At 46.0% G+C, this 18,560-nt stretch overlaps 1 protein-coding gene across 12 annotated transcripts in view; it reads right to left on the bottom strand.

Moving 5' to 3' along the window:
- Window positions 1-18,560, bottom strand: part of scrib (scribble planar cell polarity protein) — a 222,455-nt gene that overhangs the window by 162,419 nt on the left and 41,476 nt on the right. For all 12 annotated transcript variants that reach the window (XM_059640836.1, XM_059640869.1, XM_059640855.1 and 9 more), the window contains exons 2-3: window positions 7,001-7,118; window positions 1,197-1,275 (exon numbers count right to left, since the gene is read on the bottom strand). In XM_059640836.1, coding sequence (XP_059496819.1) covers window positions 1,197-1,275; window positions 7,001-7,118 — 197 coding nt within the window. The remainder of the gene's footprint in view (window positions 1-1,196; window positions 1,276-7,000; window positions 7,119-18,560) is intronic.

Raw genomic sequence — 18,560 nt, 5'->3', positions numbered from 1 at the left:
AGGAACAAAATCAAAAGTTGCTGTTAATGTTCGTATAAACATATAAAGTTGCATAAAAAGCAAGAGAAAAAAATGAGAGTTAACGTTTCAGGCCCAGTGACTGTTCCTCACATTTTTCTTCACAGATGCTTCTAGACCTGCTGAGCTTTTCCAGCAACTTCTGTTTTTGTTCCTGATTTGTAACATCCACAGTTCTTTCAGAATCTAAGGGGACTTGGCACAGTAAATGCTGAGAGGATGCCTACCCTCATGGTACAGGCTAGGATTAGAAGGCGCAGTCTCAGAATGAAGGGGCACCAATTTAAAACTGGTCTAAGGAGAAACTCCTTGCCATGGGGGCACAGAACTTGTGCACATTTCAGGTTGAGATTGATAGGTTCTTGATCAGTCAGGGAATCCATGGTTACGGGGCAAAGGCAGGAAAGTGGACGTGAAGAGTTTTGGGTCAGCCAAGATCCGAGCTTCAAGGGCTCAACTGGCCTTATCCAGCACCACAGCCAGATCACATGCATCCTCAAGGATTTATTCTTCCTACTCTCCCTTGGCACACAAATAGAGGCAGATCTCTGCCCAAGCACAAAAATATGCACACACAAACACACCCCTCCCAGTGGGGCAAATAGAGAAATGGTCCTTCCAACATCTCCTTCCCCAGGTACACAGAGACAGACACCCCTGTCACTCCTCCCCCAGGCATGCAGAGACAGACCCACCCACCACTCCTCCCCAGGTACACAGAGAGACGGACTCCCCCGTCACTCCTCCCCCAGGCACGCAGAGACAGACCCATCCACCACTCCTCCCCAGGTACACAGAGAGACGGACACCCCCGTCACTCCTCCCCCAGGCGCGCAGAGACAGACCCACCCACCACTCCTTCCCAAGGCAAACAGACCCATCTGCCACTCCTCCACCAGAGAGGCAAGAGACACAGACCACATTTCATGCATAAATATGAGGGATTGGACCAAAGGGTCTGTTTCAATACAGAATGGCTCTATAATTTTAAGGAATTTGACACAGCGTTGGGACGGTAAGGACCAAAGGGCATGGGGAGAAAGCGGGAACAGGGTACTGAATTGTAAAATCAGCCGTGTTACAAATAGCAGAGAAAGCTTAGGAGGGTGAATGGCATACTCCAACTTCTATTTTCTACATTTCTAACCCTTTGATGTTTCTGGAACATGTCACTGTACCTTGAAAGGGGGTTCCCACTGAAATCAGCTATTTCTAGAGACTTGCAGAATTTAATACTTTCAGGAATTTCAGGGATATCTGTGGAGACAAAAGAAATAAAAAGCTCATAACATTGTTATCAGTCCTGCTATGCGCTGCCACAGTTAGAAAATCTTAATAAAAATAATTTTAAGGTCAACATAACTTTGTAAAAAGGAAATCACGCTTGAATAAATTATTCAAGTTCTCTAAGAAAGTAAGAATCAAGGTGGATCAAAGGAAATCTGGCAAAGTGTCGTACTTGGATTTCCTGAAGGTATCTGATAAGGTGCCACCGCAATAGCCATGAGATCACATACTCACTAACCTGTTTCAAAACAGCTACACTGGCATCTACCCGACAAGTAGGGAAAATTGCCCAGGTATGCCCAGTACATAAAAAAGGACAAAACTAACCCATACAAATTTTCCCCATCGGTCTACTCTCGATCACCAGTGAAGTGATGGAGGGTGTCATCAACAATACTATCAAACAGTACCTGTTCAGCAGTGCTGAAAAAGCTGAGCAGGTCTGGCTGCATCTATAAAGGGAGACACAGGGTTTACATTTCTAGTATGGTATGACTTGTTGGAGGTCAGTCATCTCAGCTCCAGAACATCACTGTAGGAGTTTCTCAGGGGAGTGTCCTAGGCCCAACCACCTTCAGCTGATTCATCAACGATGCTCCCTCCATTGTAGGGTCAGAAGTGGGGAAAAGTTCCTCACATCTGCTTATCTTCAACTAGGGCGGCACGGTGGCTTAGTGGTCAGCACTGCTGACTCACAGTGCCAGGGATCCGGGTTCAATTCCACCTTCGAGCGACTGTCTGTGAGGAGTTTGCACTTTCTCCCAGTGACTGCGTGGGTTTCCTCTGGGTGCTCCCATTTCCTCCCGCAGTCCATAGATGTACAGGGTAGGTGGACTGGCCATGCTCAATTGCCCGTAGTGTTCAGGGATGTGTAGATTAAGTGGGTTATTGGGAATTGTGTCTGGGTGGAATGCTCCGAGGGTCAGTGTGGACTTGTTGGGCTAAAGGGCCTGTTTACATGCTACGGGGATTCTATGATCCACTTTCCTGTCTTTCCCTTGATTCCTTTACAGATTAATGATCTTTCTCAACCTTCAGTAAGGCGTTTGATAAGGTTCCCCATGGCAGGCTGATAGAGAAAGTGAAGTCACATGGGGTCCAGGGTGTGCTAGCTAGATGGATAAAAAAACTGGCTGGGCAACAGGAGACAGTAGTAGCAGAAGGGAGTTTCTCAAATTGGAGACCTGTGACTAGTGGTGTTCCACAGGGATCTGTGCTGGGACCACTGTTGTTTGTGATATATGTAAATGATCTGGAGGAAAGCGTAGGTGGTCTGATCAGCAAGTTTGCTGATGACATGAAGATTGGTGGAGTAGCTGATAGTGAAGGGGACTGTCAGAGATTACAGCAGAATATAGATAGACTGGAGAGTTGGGCAGATAAATGGCAGATGGAGTTCGATCCGGGAAAATGCGAGGTGATGCATTTTGGAAGATCAAATTCAAGGGCGAACTATACAGTAAATGAAAAAGTCCGAGGGAAAATTGATGAACAGAGAGATCTGGGTGTTCAGGTCCATTGTTCCCTGAAGGTGACAACACAGGTCAATAGGGTGGTCAAGAAGGCATATGGCATGCTTTCCTTCATTGGGCGGGGTATTGAGTACAAGAGTTGGCAGGTCATGTTGCAGCTGTATAGGACTTTGGTTCGGCCACATTTGGAATACTGTGTGCAGTTCTGGTCGCCACATTACCAAAAGGATGTGGACGCTTTGGAGAGGGTGCAGAGGTGGTTCACCAGGATGTTGCCTGGTATGGAGGGTGCTAGCTATGAAGAGAGGTTGAATAGATTAGGATTATTTTCATTAGAAAGACAGACATTGAGGGGGGACCTGATTGAGGTCTAAAAATCATGAGGGGTATAGACAGGGTGAATAGCAAAAAGCTTTTTCCCCCAGAGTGGGGGGCTCAAATACTAGGGGTCATGAGCTCAAAGTGAGAGAGGAAAGTTTAAGGGAGATATGCGTGGAAAGTTCTTTACACAGAGGGTGGTGGGTGCCCAGAACGCGTTGCCAGCGGAGGTGGTAGACGCAGACATGTTAGCGTCTTTTAAGATGTATTTGGACAGTACATAGATGGGCAGGGGGCAAATGGACACAGACCGTTAAAAAATAGAAGACAGGTTAGACAGAGGATCTTGATCGGCGCAGGCTTGGAGGGCCGAAGGGCCTGTTCCTGTGCTGTAGGCTTCTTTGTTTCTTTGTTTCTGAATATACTTAATAACCAGCCTTGACTGTCCTTTATGGTAAAGAATTCCACAGACTCATTCTCAGAAAGAAGAAATTCCTCCATATCTGTCTTAAATGGGTGATCCCCTGTGGGACAGTCTGGGACCAGAGGGCTTATAGAACATAGAACATTACAGCACAGTACAGGCCCTTCGGCCCGCGATGTTGTGCCAACCTGTCATACCGATCTCAAGCCCATCTAACCTACACTATTCCATGTACGTCCATATGCTTATCCAATCACGACTTAAATGTACCTAAAGTTGGAGAATCTACTATCGTTGCAGGCAAAGCGTTCCATTCCCTTACTACTCTCTGAGTAAAGAAACTACCTCTGACATCTGTCCTATATCTTTCACCCCTCAATTTAAAGCTATGCCCCCTCGTGCTTGCCGTCACCATCCTAGGAAAAAGGCTCTCCCTATCCACCCAATTAACCCTCTGATTATTTTATATGTCTCAATTAAGTCACCTCTCAACCTTCTTCTCTCTAATGAAAACAGCCTCAAGTCCCTCAGCCTTTCCTCGTAAGAGCTTCCCTCCAGACCAGGCAACATCCTAGTAAATCTCCTCTGCACCCTTTCCAAAGCTTCCACATCCTTCCTATAATGGGGCGACCAGAACTGTACGCAATATTCCAAGTGCGGCCGCACCAGAGTTTTGTACAGCTGCAGCATGATTTGAGCAGGGGTAAAAACCTTTCCACAGACTCCCTGTCAAGTCCCCAAGAATGTTTTGTGTTTCAAGAAAGTCACCTGCAATTCATCTAAACTTCAATGAGTACAGGCCCAGCTACCCCTTCTCTCCTTATAAGACAGTCCCTCATTATGGCTAACCCATCTTGTAAACCCCCAAAGCCTGTCTACAGACACAAGAAGGGCAGACAAAAAGGTAAAGGTGGTAAAGCAACATTGAGAGGAAGGATATTAGCTCAGAAAGTCATTACATGGAATCTGTATCAGTGGAAGTAAGAAATATCAAGGGACAAAAAAAAAGAGTGGGGATGTCGAAAGGCCCTCAAACAGTAGTGAAGATATGATGAGAGGTACTAAACAAGAAATCAAAGATTCATGCAGTAAGGGTACCACTGCATTAATGGTGACTTTAACTGACATACAGATCAGACAAACAAAACTAACACCGATATTGTGGAGCAGGATTTCCTGGCATGTGTCAGATGATTTGTTTAGACAAAACAGTGAGGAACCATCCTGAGAACAGGATATTCCAGACTTGCAACCGTGCAACGAGAAAGGATCGATTAACAATCTTTTTGTGTGGGGTTTCTTGAGGATGTCTGACCACAGTACAATAGAATTCATCATGATGGAGAGTGAAGTGGTCAAATCAGAAATCAGGACCCTTTTATCGAAATAAAGGGAGCTATGAGTGTCTGAAACAAAAACTGGCAAGGAAGGATTGGGGAACCTCAGTAAAGGGAAGATGGTGGAACACACACATACACGAATTACACAAATATTCATTCCTGGTAGGTACAAAAAAGGAGGAAAGGGGCTCATGGCTTACAGAAGAAATTAACGATGATATTGCATCCAAACAGGAAACGTATAAAGTTGCATAAAAAGCAGGAATTGGGGAGCATGGGACTAGGACAAACCTGTACACGGGCACACCAATGACCCCATGCCCAGCAGACTGGCACGCGAGCAAACAGATACACCTCCCCAACAGACTAGTGCAAGATACATACGGACGCTGGGAGACTAGCGCGCAGGCACCCTGATAGAAGGAGACTAGCGTGTGTATGAACACCACTGACAATGTTCCAAATGCAGTCTAACCAGAGCCTGATGCAACCTCAACAGAACTCATCTCTGTTCTTGCATTCTAGCCTTCTCGAAATGAATGCTAACTTTGCATTTGCCTTCCTAACTGCCAGCTGAACCTACACATTAACCATAACAGAACCATGATTCCCAAGTGCTTTTGTGCTTAAGATTTCCAAAGCCTTTCCATGGATAGAAAATAGTCTATGCCTCTATTCTTCCCACTAAAGTGCATAACCTCACACTCTCCCATATTTTATTCCATCTGCCACTTCTCTGCCCACTCACCTAGCTTGTTCAAGTCCTCTGCAACCTGCCCATTTTGTCAACACTACCTGTTTCTCTATCCAACTTTGTGTCATCTGCAAACTTCACAACAATGCTTTCAGTCCCTTTATTCAGGTCGTTAATGTATAACGTGAATAGTTGTGGTCCCAACAGTGACCCCTGCAGAACTCTACCAGTCACTACCTGCCATCCTTAAAAAGACCCTTTTATCCCCACTCTCTGCCTTCAGCCAATGGGCCAATCCTCTGTCTGTACCAGTAGCGTTCACCCAAATACCATGGGCTAGTCTTTCTTCTATGCACTTGTGGGATACATGTGTCAGTAGCTGGTCAGCATTTATTACCCAATCTTTATTTCCTTCATAATGCATTCTAAAATCTTATTAAAGACTGAAGTGAGGCGAACAGGAAAATAATTTCATTTTACAAAGACAGTAATTGCTAGAAAATCCCAGCAGGTATAGCAACATCTGTGAAGAGAAATCAGAGTTCATACTTCGGGTCCATTGAGCTTGCTTCAGAAGGCTTCCCAATCCTCTGGGTTCCCATTAATCTTCGCCACACAGTGTTTTTTCTTTTGTTTTTATGCTGTCCCTGACTTCCCTTGTCTGTCATGATTTCCTCGTCCTTCCTTAATATGTTTGTTGATCCCTGGGATAATTTTTTGCTGTGCCTCCCGAATTACCCCCAGAAACTCCTGCTCTAACGCCTAAGTTCCCCTTCCAATCAACGCCCTGTGGACAAAGGTCACAAACCGTCCTGGTTTTCCCTCCCACCCATACCACCAATGCTTTTTGGACTGTCTGCGTGTGTGTGTGTGTGTGTGTGTGTGTGTGTGTGTGTGTGTGTGTGTGTGTGTGTGTGTGTGGGGGGGGGGGGGGAGTTGTACAGAGAGGTTAGTATTTTATCTACTGGAGTTAAACGCTAAGCATTAATAGTTATTTTTTATTCATTTTGTGGGATGTGGGCGTCGCTGGCTGGTTTGCATTTAGTGCCCATCAAAAAAACAAAAGTTGTTGGAAAAGCTCAGTAGGTCTGGCTGTGTCTGAAGGAAAAATCAGAGTTAGCATTTTAGGTCGGGTGACCCTTCCTCAGAGCCTATCCCTAGGTGCCCATGGGAAGGTGGTGGTGAGCTGTTCATCTGCAGTCAGAAGCCATTTATAACGAATATGCATTAAGTACAGAAACCTGACCTGTGTTTGCTTTTCACCTGGATCTGACTAGATCAATGGAATTCAGGAATTTTATGTAATTTGATAAAGTCTTGAAGTTTTGAGATGACTCAGGGAGAACTTGATTTCCAGTGAATTTCCAGCTATCCCAATGAGATGTAGCAACACACAAACAGACACAGCCCCCAACTGGCACATGCACAGGTATTCTCCCAGACTTACCATTGCGAGAGATGTCGAGCTCAACAAGTTGCATGAAGTTAGCAACTTCTGGAGGCAGTCTCTGGATCTCATTATCACTAAGTCCCAACTTCCGTAGGTTTAGCAACCTGAAAAATGGCTATAAGACAAGCAAACAGAATCTTAATTGTTATGGCACAAAAAGAGGACATTCAACCTGTCGTGTTTGCATCAGCTTGCCATCTGTCTAATTCGTTTACTGGCCTTCTACCTAAGTGTCAGTTTCGAATTACTGTAATCCTTTGATGAACATATCAATTACACACACACACACACACACACACACACACACACAGCAATCCAGATCCCAATTGGTGCATACAAATCCTTTCCTCCAATCAGTTTCCTAAACCTTACATCTGCTTCCTTTCTCCTTTTCACCAAACTTTCAACATCTCTTACAGAGTTCCTGAATCTTGCCATCCTTATCTTTTATCTTTACAGGAATATTCTGGTTCTGAACAAAAACAGAAGTTACTGGAAGAGCTCAGCAGGTCTGACAGCATCAGAACTGAAGAAGGATCCCTGGACTTGAAACATTAACTCTGATTTTCTTCTTCACAGACGCTGCCAGACCTGCTGAGCATTTCCAGCAACTTCTGTTTTTGTTCCTGATTTACAGCAACTGCAGTTCTTTCGGTTTTTATTCTGGTTCTGAACTCTGATCAACTGGCCTTTAAAAGGCTCCCATATCTGTGATGTACAGTCAGTATGATGGTATTATTCTAACAGCCTCCTAATATCTGGCAGGGGGCTGGAGAAACCGATAGGTAAGCAGATTATGGAAAGATGTAAAAACAACAGGGTCACTGCAGTGCCTGATTTTAACGTCCCTAACAGGGACTGGGACTCCCTTAGTGCCAGGGGCTTGAAAGGGACAGAATTTGTTCAGTGCATCTGGAAGCATCAGAGATGACAAGACTACTCAGACCCCTGGGTATCAGAGTAGCCCACAAGCCAACAGGCACCCTGTGACAGCAACTGACAAACATAAAGGATCCATATGTCTTATGGTCTTAAGAGTGGAAATAAGGCCATTTGGCCCATCAAATCCACTCCACCATTTAAGTCATGGCTGATGGGCATTTCAACTCCACTTCCCTGCACTCTCCCCGTAGCCTTTGATTCCTTGTGAGATCAAGAATTTGTCGATCTCTGCCTTGAAGGCATCCAATGTCCCGGCCTCCACTGCACTCCGTGGCAATGAATTCCACAAGCCCACCACTCTCTGGCTGAAGAAATGTCGTCTCATTTCAGTTTTAAATTTACCCCCCTCTAATTTTAAGGCTGTGCCCACGGGTCCTAGTCTTCCCGCCTAATGGAAACAACTTCCTAATGTCCACCCATACCCACAACCAATAAAACTAATGTACACAATACCAGGCAAGGACTGAGAGAAACATTACACAACCCAAACTGGAAGAAAACTGGCAATAAGGATACACAAACACGAACGAATTACCAAGAGATACGACCAGTTCTCCCTGGTCTCAGTACATATGGGTACAAAAAGGACACAAATTCAACTGGGACATCACATCCACAATAGCACAAGCCAAATAGAGACATGCCAGGGAATTCCTGGAGACCTGACATTCCAACTGGAACTCTGACAAACACATTGTACTGGACCCAACATACAAACAACTGAAATAACAGAACCAGAAGTAATGCCAACTGCCCCAACAAACGACGCATATAAATAACAAGCGGGACAGAACACCAACACTTTACTGAAGGCGCACTGACCATGTTACCGAGCAGGGTGACAAAACGTCTGCAAGCAAAAACAGTGACTCAACGAGCAAGTCTACAAACTCAATTAAAAATCACTGTTCACAAAATATTTCCCCCAACTGAAACTTGAATCACCTGGCCAGGCTCGTTCCCCAGTACAAGGTCCAGCATGGCCCCTTCCCTAGTTCAGTTACCTACATATTGCTTCAAGAAATGCTTCCAGATGCACTGAACAAATTCTGTCCCTTCCAAGCCTCTGGCACTAAGGGAGCCCCAGTCCCTGTTAGGGACGTTAAAATCAGGCACTACAGTGACCCTGTTGTTTTTACATCTTTCCATAATCTGCTTACCTATCGGTTTCTCCAGCCCCCTGCCAGATATTAGGAGGCTGTTAGGACTAATACCATCATACTGACTGTACCTTACTTATCCCTGAGCTCCATCCTTATGGCCTTACTGGATGGGTCTTCTGGTATCCTGTCTTGTCTTAGTGCAGCTGGGACAGTGTGTCAATCAGTAATGTAACTTCCACCATTCCTTTTTTACATCGCTCTCTATCTCACCCAAAACATCTAAACCCTGGAACGCTGAGCTGTTGGGTCTGCCCTTCTCTCAACCAAGCTTCTGAAATGATTACAGCATCGTAGTCCCACTATTATTCCAGGCCCTAAACTCATCTGCTTTACCTGTTATTTTCCTTGCATTCAAATAAACACAATACCGAACGCCAATCTCACTGTGTTCCTGAACCTGGCCCGGCCTGTCCTGTCAGACTTATTCAAGTTCACCTCTACCCTCCGCTCAATCACCCTACATGTTGATGTACTGCTTTGATCCTGGGGCTCGATCTACCCCCACCAAAAACACCCACCTTTCTCCACCCTTCCCCACCCTACCCTGCCGACAACCCCCGCCCTTCCTACCCCACCGCCAGCACCCACCCTGCACCGCCCTGCCGACAACCCCCTGCCCTTCCCAACCCCACCGCCAGCACCCACCCTGCCCCGCCCTGCCGACAACCCCGCCCTTCCCAACCCACCGCCAGCACCCACCCTGCCCCAGCCCTGCCTCTCCCTGCCGTCAGCGCCCACCTTGCTCCGCCCCCACCAACAGCACCCTCCTTGCTCCGCCCTGCCAACAGCACCCACCTTGCACCGTCCCACCCGCCCCCGCCAACAGCACCCACCTTGCTCCGTCCCACCCGCCCCTGCCACCAGCACCCACCTTGCTCCGTCCCACCCGCCCCCGCCACCAGCACCCACCTTGCTCCGCTCCCGTCAACAGCACCCACCTTGCTCCGCCCCTGCCAGCACCCGCCACCAGCACCCACCTTGCTCCGCCCCACCCGCCCCCACCACCAGCCCCCACCTTGCTCCGCCCCTGCCAGCCCCCGCCACCAGCACCCACCTTGCTCCGCCCCTGCCAGCCCCCACCAACAGCACCCACCTTGCCGCACCCCTGCCAGCCCCCGCCAACAGTACCCACCTTGCTCCGCTCCACCCACCGCCACCACAAAATCAGCACTGCTCACATACACTTTGACCCTCCCTGTTGTTTAACAGAGCCAATCATGGTGCTACTGATCTGGCTGCTGCTGTTGCTTTTGCCTTTGAGGCCATGTTCCCCTCCCTGTCCCCAAAAACATATATAAAACTGTGTACCTACTGTGGTGGGGAGGACGGGGGCGCAGAGAAAGACCACAGGGGATTCCTAAACTACCTGCCTCTGCTGCCAGACACTCATGCATCAGTTTGAACTTTTGGTGTCACCACATTCCTGAAACGTTCTTATTATTCCAATCTTACAAGCTCCAAGAACTTGCACATCTCCAGTTCTAGCCCTTTGTTCAACCCCAACTACTGGTATAGGTTCGGTAACTCCCTACCAGAGGAAAGGGCAGGAGAAGCTTATCCTTGGATAAGCATATGGATAATGATGGGATAGTGTACGGGGAGGGGCTTAGATTAGTTCACGGTCGGCGCAACATCGAGGGCCAAAGGGCCTGTTCTGCGCTGTATTGTTCTATGTTCTATTCACGAGACATGGGCATTTCTGGGCTAGGCCATTTATTGCCCATCCATAATTGCCCAGAGGGCAATGGCGTGGATGGGAAGTCATATCTAGGTCAGGCCAGGTAAGGATGGTAGTTTCCTTCCCCAAAGGACATGAGTAAACCAGATGGGTTTTTCCTGACAATTGAGAATGGATTCAGGGTCATCAATAGAGTCTTAATTCCAGATTCTTTATTAAATTCAGATTCATTTATCCGTAATAGAAGGATTCGAACTTGAGTCCATAAGACATAGGAGCAGAAATTAGGCCTTTCAGCCCATCAAGTCTGCTACAGCATTCAATCATAGCTGACAATTTTCTCAATCCCATTCACACATTTTCTCCCTGTAACGTTTGGTAATCACGAATCTATCTATCTCAGTCTTAAATGTACTCAATGACCTGCCTTCTGTGGCAGTGAATTCCACAGCTTCACCACTCTCTGGCTGAAGAAATTTCCCCTTATCTCTGTTCTACAAGGTCCTCTCGTTACTCTGTGCCCTCGGGTCCCAGTCTCTCCTAACAATGGAATCATCTTCCCAACGTCCACTCTGTCCAGGCCATTCAGTGTACTGAAATGTCACCTGAACATTTGTTGAGTTTTTAATTAATAGTCTAGCGATAATACCACTAGGCCAATGCCTCCCTGACTCCTATCTATCAAGCTTTCTGCTTCCCATATGCGCCTCACTGCTGCTCCAATCAATTGATGTGGTCTGAAAGGAGCTAAAGGATCAGGGTGGACAGAGAGAGCCTTCTTCCTCGGATGGTGATGGCTAGCACGAGGGGGCATAGGTTTAAATTGAGGGGTGATAGATATAGGACAGATGTCAGAGGTAGGTTCTTTACTCACAGATTACTAAGGGCGTGGAATGCTCTGCCTGCAACAGTAGTAGACTCGCCAACTTTAAGGGCATTGAAATGGTCAATGGATAAACATATGGTTGATAATGGAATAGTGTAGGTTAGATGGGCATCAGGTTGGTTTCACAGGTCGGCGCAACATCAAGGGCCGAAGGGTCTGTATTGGTCTCTAATGTTACATAGAGCATAGAACATTACAGCACAGTACAGGCCCTTCGGCCCTCAATGTTGTGCCGACCTGTCATACCGATCTCAAGCCCATCTAACCTACACTATTCCATGTATGTCCATATGCTTGTCCAATGACGACTTAAATGTACCTAAAGTTGGCGAATCTACTACTGTTGCAGGCAAAACATTCCATTCCCTTACTACTCTCTGAGTAAAGAAACTACCTCTGACATCTGTCCTATATCTTTCACCCCTCAATTTAAAGCTATGCCCCCTCGTGCTTGCCGTCACCATCCTAGGAAAAAGGCTCTCCCTATCCACCCTATCTAAACCTCTGATTATTTCAATGTTCTATGTTCTAAAGATGGACACACTTCTTGCAAACATCATTGCGAGGGACGGTTGACTGCTCCCAGATCTCCCACATCTCCAATCTTTCAACATATGGTAGTCCTGCCATTCCGGGAATTGACCTCATGAACCTACGCTGCACTCCCCCAATAGCAAGAATGTCCTTCCTCAAATTTGGAGACCAAAACTGCACACAATATTCCAGGTGCGGTCTCACCAGGGCCCTGTACAGCTGCACAAGGACCTCTTTGCTCCTATACTCAGTTCCTCTTGTTATGAAGGCCAGCATGCTATTAGCTTTCTTCACTGCCTGCTGTACCTGCATGCTTGCTTTCATTGACTCCACTGAAGTGGAGGTTGAATGAATGATAGAGGCATGCCCCTTAATATCAGGGCACAGCATGTCTCACTGTATGGAAGAGTGTGCTCAGCCTCATCCATAGGGCACGCCACCACTGACTCTTCCCAGAGGTAAGTACCTGTTTACTCCTCATATTCCCAATCTCAGTCATGTCTATCAAGAGTTCTGCACGCAGACATTGGTGAGGTGCTGTGGTTGCCTTCATGAGGAGGTGAAGGCAGATGCACGAGGACCCGGGCTGACAGCAAACCCAGGAACAGCAACATGCCCCAAGGAGGATGAAGAGCACTCAGCTCAGGGAGATGTTGCTGCTGTCAGATCCTCAAGGTGCTTGGGGTCTGCAAGTGGCCCAGTGTTGTTCACCCCGACTCTGTTTCTGGGAATGAGTGAGTTTCAGTGTCATGTGGGTTCTGTCTGTCTGAAGACATGGAGGGAGAAGGCTGAGCTGGAGGAGGAAGCGACATGAGCTGACTGATACCTGGTCCCAGTTGACGTGAGCTGAATGCAGCAGATCAACTGGACTGTGACAGAGTTATTGGTCAAATTGCCAGCATTTCATTCATGGTGTGGAGTGAACAGCAACCTTTATTCATTTAGTTTACGATTGTTCAGTTTCACCGGCTATAGATAAAAGCTCATCTTTGGAGCTGACTGGCTGCTTTCCTGTATCTGACAATGGACAATGAGAAGTGGACACTGGGGACTGAGAAGCAGGGACTTAGAGTGGGTGTTTCGATAGGATGGAGCTAAGGACTGATTAACTGTGCAGTCTCATAGTTAAACAATGACTAAAGGGAGAGAATGGGATTGTATGTGCTTGGGAGTGTTTACCATGCCAACTATGTGCTGTGAGCAACATAGCTCAACAGTTACATTTCCATTACATTGCCAATGAGGGACAATGCCAGATTGCCAATGCTTATCTGGGTGCACAGTGTGTCCTATCTACAAGATGCACTGCAGAAATTCACCAAAAATCCTTACACAGCACATTAAAAGCCCATGATCACTTCTATTTAGAAAGCCAAGAACAGCAGTTACATTGGAACACCAGCACCTGCAAGACCCCTCCAAGCCACTCACCAACCTGACTTTGAAGTGTAACCCTGTTCCCTCACTGTAGCTGGAATTCCCTCCTCAATGGCATTGTGGGTCAACATATAACACGTGGGCTTCAGTCGTTCAAGAAGGCAGCTCACCACGGCCTTCCCCAGGGGAACTAGCGACAGACAATAAATGCTAACACAGCCAGTGATGCCCAGGTCCCATGACAGGATTTAAAGGAATTCTTTGTGGACCATGGACAAATTATTAGCAGATACGAGCTGTTCTAAATCCTGAGCCTGTTATGCTGAGAGCTGATCATGTAGTATAACTGTATTCTTGAGAATTGCTTGTCTTACCAATGCTTGTAACACATGGAGCTCTCTGGTATGTTCATCTGTCTTGCAGGTGGTTTTATTTGCTTCACAATGAGAGCTGAGGAGAGTGATCACAGGCGTAACCTGCTGACTTCAATCCAAGAGCTGGTGACCAAAGGGCTGTGGGAGAAGGTTGTCGAAAGATATGTGGAGAAGTGGCAGAGGGACATGCTGCTGAGCGGGCTGGCAGAAGAGTATGCTGATGGTGTAGTGGCTGTTTACAGGAAGCAATAATGATTAATGCTGATAATCATCAATCCCTGGATATTCTGGGAGCGGGTAGGCCATTTAGAACAGAGTTGAGGAAAAACTTCTTCACCCAGAGAGTGGTGGATATATGGAATGCTCTGCCCCAGAAGACAGTGGAGGCCATCTCTCTGGATACTTTTAAGAAAGAGATAGATAGAACTCTTAAAGATAGAGGAATCAAGGGTTATGGGGATAAGGCAGGAACAGGATACTGATTGTGGATGATCAGCCATGATCATAATGAATGGTGGTGCTGGCTTGAAGGGCCGAATGGCCTACTCCAGCACCTATTGTCTATTGAAACAGTGATCATGAAAAGTGGCAAAATTTAACATTCCATTTGAGAGGGAGAAGCCTGGGTTGGAAACAATTATGATAAACGTATTTCTGGGTAATTACAAAGGAACGAGGCAGAACCAGCTGGAGTAAACTGGGAAGGGTTTAGCAACAAAAATGGTTGAGAAACAATGGCAAGCATTTTAAGAAAATAATTCATAGCTTACGGCAAAGGCAGGAAAAGTTGAATAAACCATCCACAGTTAACCGGGAGAGTAAAGGATCGCATCAGATTGAAAGGAAAAACATACAGTGTGGCAAAGATTAGCCAGAGGCTTGGGAAAGTTTTAATTAACAACAAAAAACAACCATAAAATAATAAAGGGACAGGATAAACTTTGAGTGTGAACAGTATAAATGCCATTATCTAGGGCTGCTCTATCTACAGAGAAAGAGAGAGATCTGGTGGTGTTTCAATGTGAGGGCTACTATGGTTCGGGTGAGGGGAGATTGAGAAGGAGAATGCTTCATGGTAACCTGAGCCAGTACAGGAATTGCTCCCATGTTGCTGGCATCACTCACCAGCCATCCTGCTGAGTGACCCAACCTCCACTTTGACAGTAAACCTACAAGTAATCTTGCTCAATTTGGGAGCCCTGGCTGACAAATAAAATGTGGAATGTTAGAGGTTCTGGCACTTTGAGCGTTGATTCTGAATGAGGCAGTTGGAGAGGTAAGAACTCTCCACGTGTAAATAAAGGGTGACTTGATGATGGGATACAGGCCTTCAGTGGCAAAGGGGAATAAAGCATGTCTCTGGAAAGACTCATTGCAACAGTCACCATGGAGGTTGGGGTGAGGATTTCTTACATCATGCCTTTATTTCAGAAGATTGACTTGTGCAATCATGAAGACTGGGCTCAGTATGTGGAAAAGAATGCATTCTTTTTTCCATGCAAATGACATTGTGACGGATAAAAAGCAATGTGCAATTCTCCTGATGGCATGTGGAGCTGTTGCTTTTTCAGTTATTATGAGCCTGATTTTCCCTATTACAAACTTAGGAGAAGTGACAGGCATAGTTAAGGAATATTACGGCCACAAGCTTCCTCTAATTGTGAAATTCTGAACAGGGCAATCCGTTTCCGAATTTCTGATGAGGCTAATATGATAGGCAAAATATGTGACTGTGGTTTAAACCTTTGTGAGATGCTAAGAGACCATTTGGTATGTGGGATTAATTATGTGGCTGAGCAAAAATGCTGATGAAGTAAAGCCCAACTGGGCTTCAAACAGCTGCTTTATCATTGGAAAGTGTGGCCAGTGGAATGTACAAGATGCAGGGTTTTCCAATTGAAGTGGATGTGCTGTCCAGCCGAGCCGGGGGATGCCACTTGAATGAATTACAAAGTTACACAGCCTCACTCAGGACATCTCCTGATCAGAGAGTCTCTAGACTGACCCACAGCAAAACCCCAAAACAAAGTAAAGCCTTGGCCAAACAGTTAAAAGTTTCTTCAGCATCAGGGTGAGCAAGCCATGGCAGTTGCTGCCGGTATGCAGGCTCGAGATAGCTCAAGAGTCCCACTGGACCTAAATCGAGTAAGATACATCATAGGCCACTATATAGGAGAGTACTGTCCCTGGAAGTGCACCTACATCTGGTTTGGAACAGTTAAATTGTTTATGCTCATCCAAATCAGAACCAGTCAAAATAAACATCCGTTTAAATGGTCACCCAGTTCTAATGGAGGGCAATGCTGGATTGGCTGTATCAAAAGTCACGGAACCGGTCTTCAACACAATTTGTTCTGCACTACAGCCATTAAGTTTGTGTAAGACCTCAGCAACACTGAGAACCTATATTGGGGAATACTTACAGATTAAGGGTTCAATTTTGGTTCCTGTCTCTTCTGAAAAGGAGAGATGATCACTGATGGTTATAAATGGCTCAGGCTCAAGCTCAATGGGGTGCAATTGGTTGTGAGAGATTCACCTGGATTGACTCAAGATTTTTCAATTGGAAAATGGCTGCCTGAGTGAAGTCCTAATTAAATATCTGGATATTTTTCAGGAAGGTCTAGGACCAACAGAGGAGCCAAGGCCAACTTATATGCCAACCAGGAGGCAATTCCATAATTCTTCAAGGCATTCCTAGTGCTATTTGCCTCAAGGGCAAAAGTAAAGGCCAAAATCAGGAAGCTGATCAGTGAAGGAATCCTCAAACCAATCAAGTTTGTGGAACGGGCAGCACAACTCATACTGATTGTAAAGCCCAATGGGTCAGTTCACCTTTGTGAGCATTTTAAACAAATGGTAAACCACTTTTCACAGCTGGATAAATGCCCAAGCGAGAGGGGACAGTTTGATAGGGGAGCGAAGTTTGGTGTAAGAGTTACGGAAATGGCCCTGCATGGGGAAGAGGCATGGTCAACGCGAGCTCAGGACCAGTGACAAACAAAGTTCTGAAGGTGTGATGGTCCTGGACAAGCCCATGGACCAGTTCAAAGCTGCAGATTTGCAAATGGTGTGGGAACAAAATGTGCCCTGCCCCTTGGAAAAGTTGGAAAAGCTGTTGGAATCTGTGGGTCCACACTTTCAGTCAAACACTGGTGACTCCTCTGAATCAGAGTTGGACATGACAAATGTAGCCACTTCAGCACCTTTTGCTATCGGAAGATGAGTGGATTTCTACCAGGGTGCTCTGTGTGAGGAGGCAATCTCCCTTGCATTTCATGCCTCCCGTACTGGGCGCTAAGTCAGAGGAACCTGTCCCAGTGTTCAAACACCTCAGGGTGCTGTCTAAGAAAAAGGACGACCTATGTCAATGGACTCAGATGTGGAGGTGCTGTTTCGGGCTGGGGCAGGCAAGGCCAGAAATCATACACCTTCATGTTATAGTCCAACAGGTTTATTTGATAAAACAAAATTTCGGAGCATAGCCCTGTCATCAGGTGGATTCAGAGGAGGAGGGATGTAATGATTGTAATGGGGTCAGCCAGCTGGACCTGATAGAATGTGAGTTCCCTGATTGGGGCTGTTAATCTGACACAATAGGGAGCCCTGGCTGACAGATATAAACAGGAGTGTCAGAGTTCTGGCACTTTGAGAGCTGTTTCTGAATGAGGCAGTACTAGAGGTAAGAACTCTCCATGTGTAAATGAAAAGGTGAGTTGGTGCTGGGATACTGGTTCTCCATGGAGTTATTTCATTAATAAGCTGGATATATGAAGTGGAAGCAGTGGACGTAATATTGTTGGAATTTCAGAAGCCATTTTAAAATGTTCTGCATATTAGATTACTTAATTAGACAAGAGCCCATGATGTTGGAAATGGTATATTAGCATGGACAAAGCATTAATGAATTGCTAAAAGACAGAGAGTTGGGATAAGGGGGGCATTTTGAGGATCAATGGTCGGCACAACATTGTGGGCTGAAGGGCCTGTTCTGTGCTGTACTGTTCTATGTTCTATGTTCTATCTCTCAGGGGATGCAGACCACTCCCCTAACTGCCATTACTAGCCCTCTAGTAACTACGGGATTTAAATAAAAGGAAAGACCTTGCTATACATATAGCAATGATGAATTGATACATTGTGCCACTGCCTTTTCATCCTCAGGCTTTAGAGAACAATTCTTAAGGCCACAGATTTTATACATTTCCTCTCTATTTCCCTTCTATATCATATCCCAAATGCTGTTTAGTGATGAGCCTAAATAAACTCTCTGAAAATTCCTTATGAATGGTCAACTGCATCTTAGAGAACAGTGGTCTGAAATCTCAAGCTGCAAACTTGCTGTCAGAAATCGATGCCACACAAGTGAGAAAAAACTGGTGTATATTGTAGTTACATGCTGCTCGAGTGGCCCTCAAGTAAAACCAGAAGCTATAATGGCATTGGCATGTGCTAAAGAACACTTCACAGTGAATTTGGCTGCAAAAGTTGGGGCAGATGGAGCAAAACATTTACTGACGGTGATAAGAGGACTGTGGTGAGGTTTATGAGTCTGTCTTTGGTAAACTGAGTAAGTTCAGATTCAGGAAGATCAGAACAAAAA

Source organism: Stegostoma tigrinum, chromosome 2 (genome assembly GCF_030684315.1).
Source record: "Stegostoma tigrinum isolate sSteTig4 chromosome 2, sSteTig4.hap1, whole genome shotgun sequence".
NCBI lineage: Eukaryota > Metazoa > Chordata > Chondrichthyes > Orectolobiformes > Stegostomatidae > Stegostoma > Stegostoma tigrinum.
This window is presented reverse-complemented; position numbering and strand designations above follow the sequence as displayed.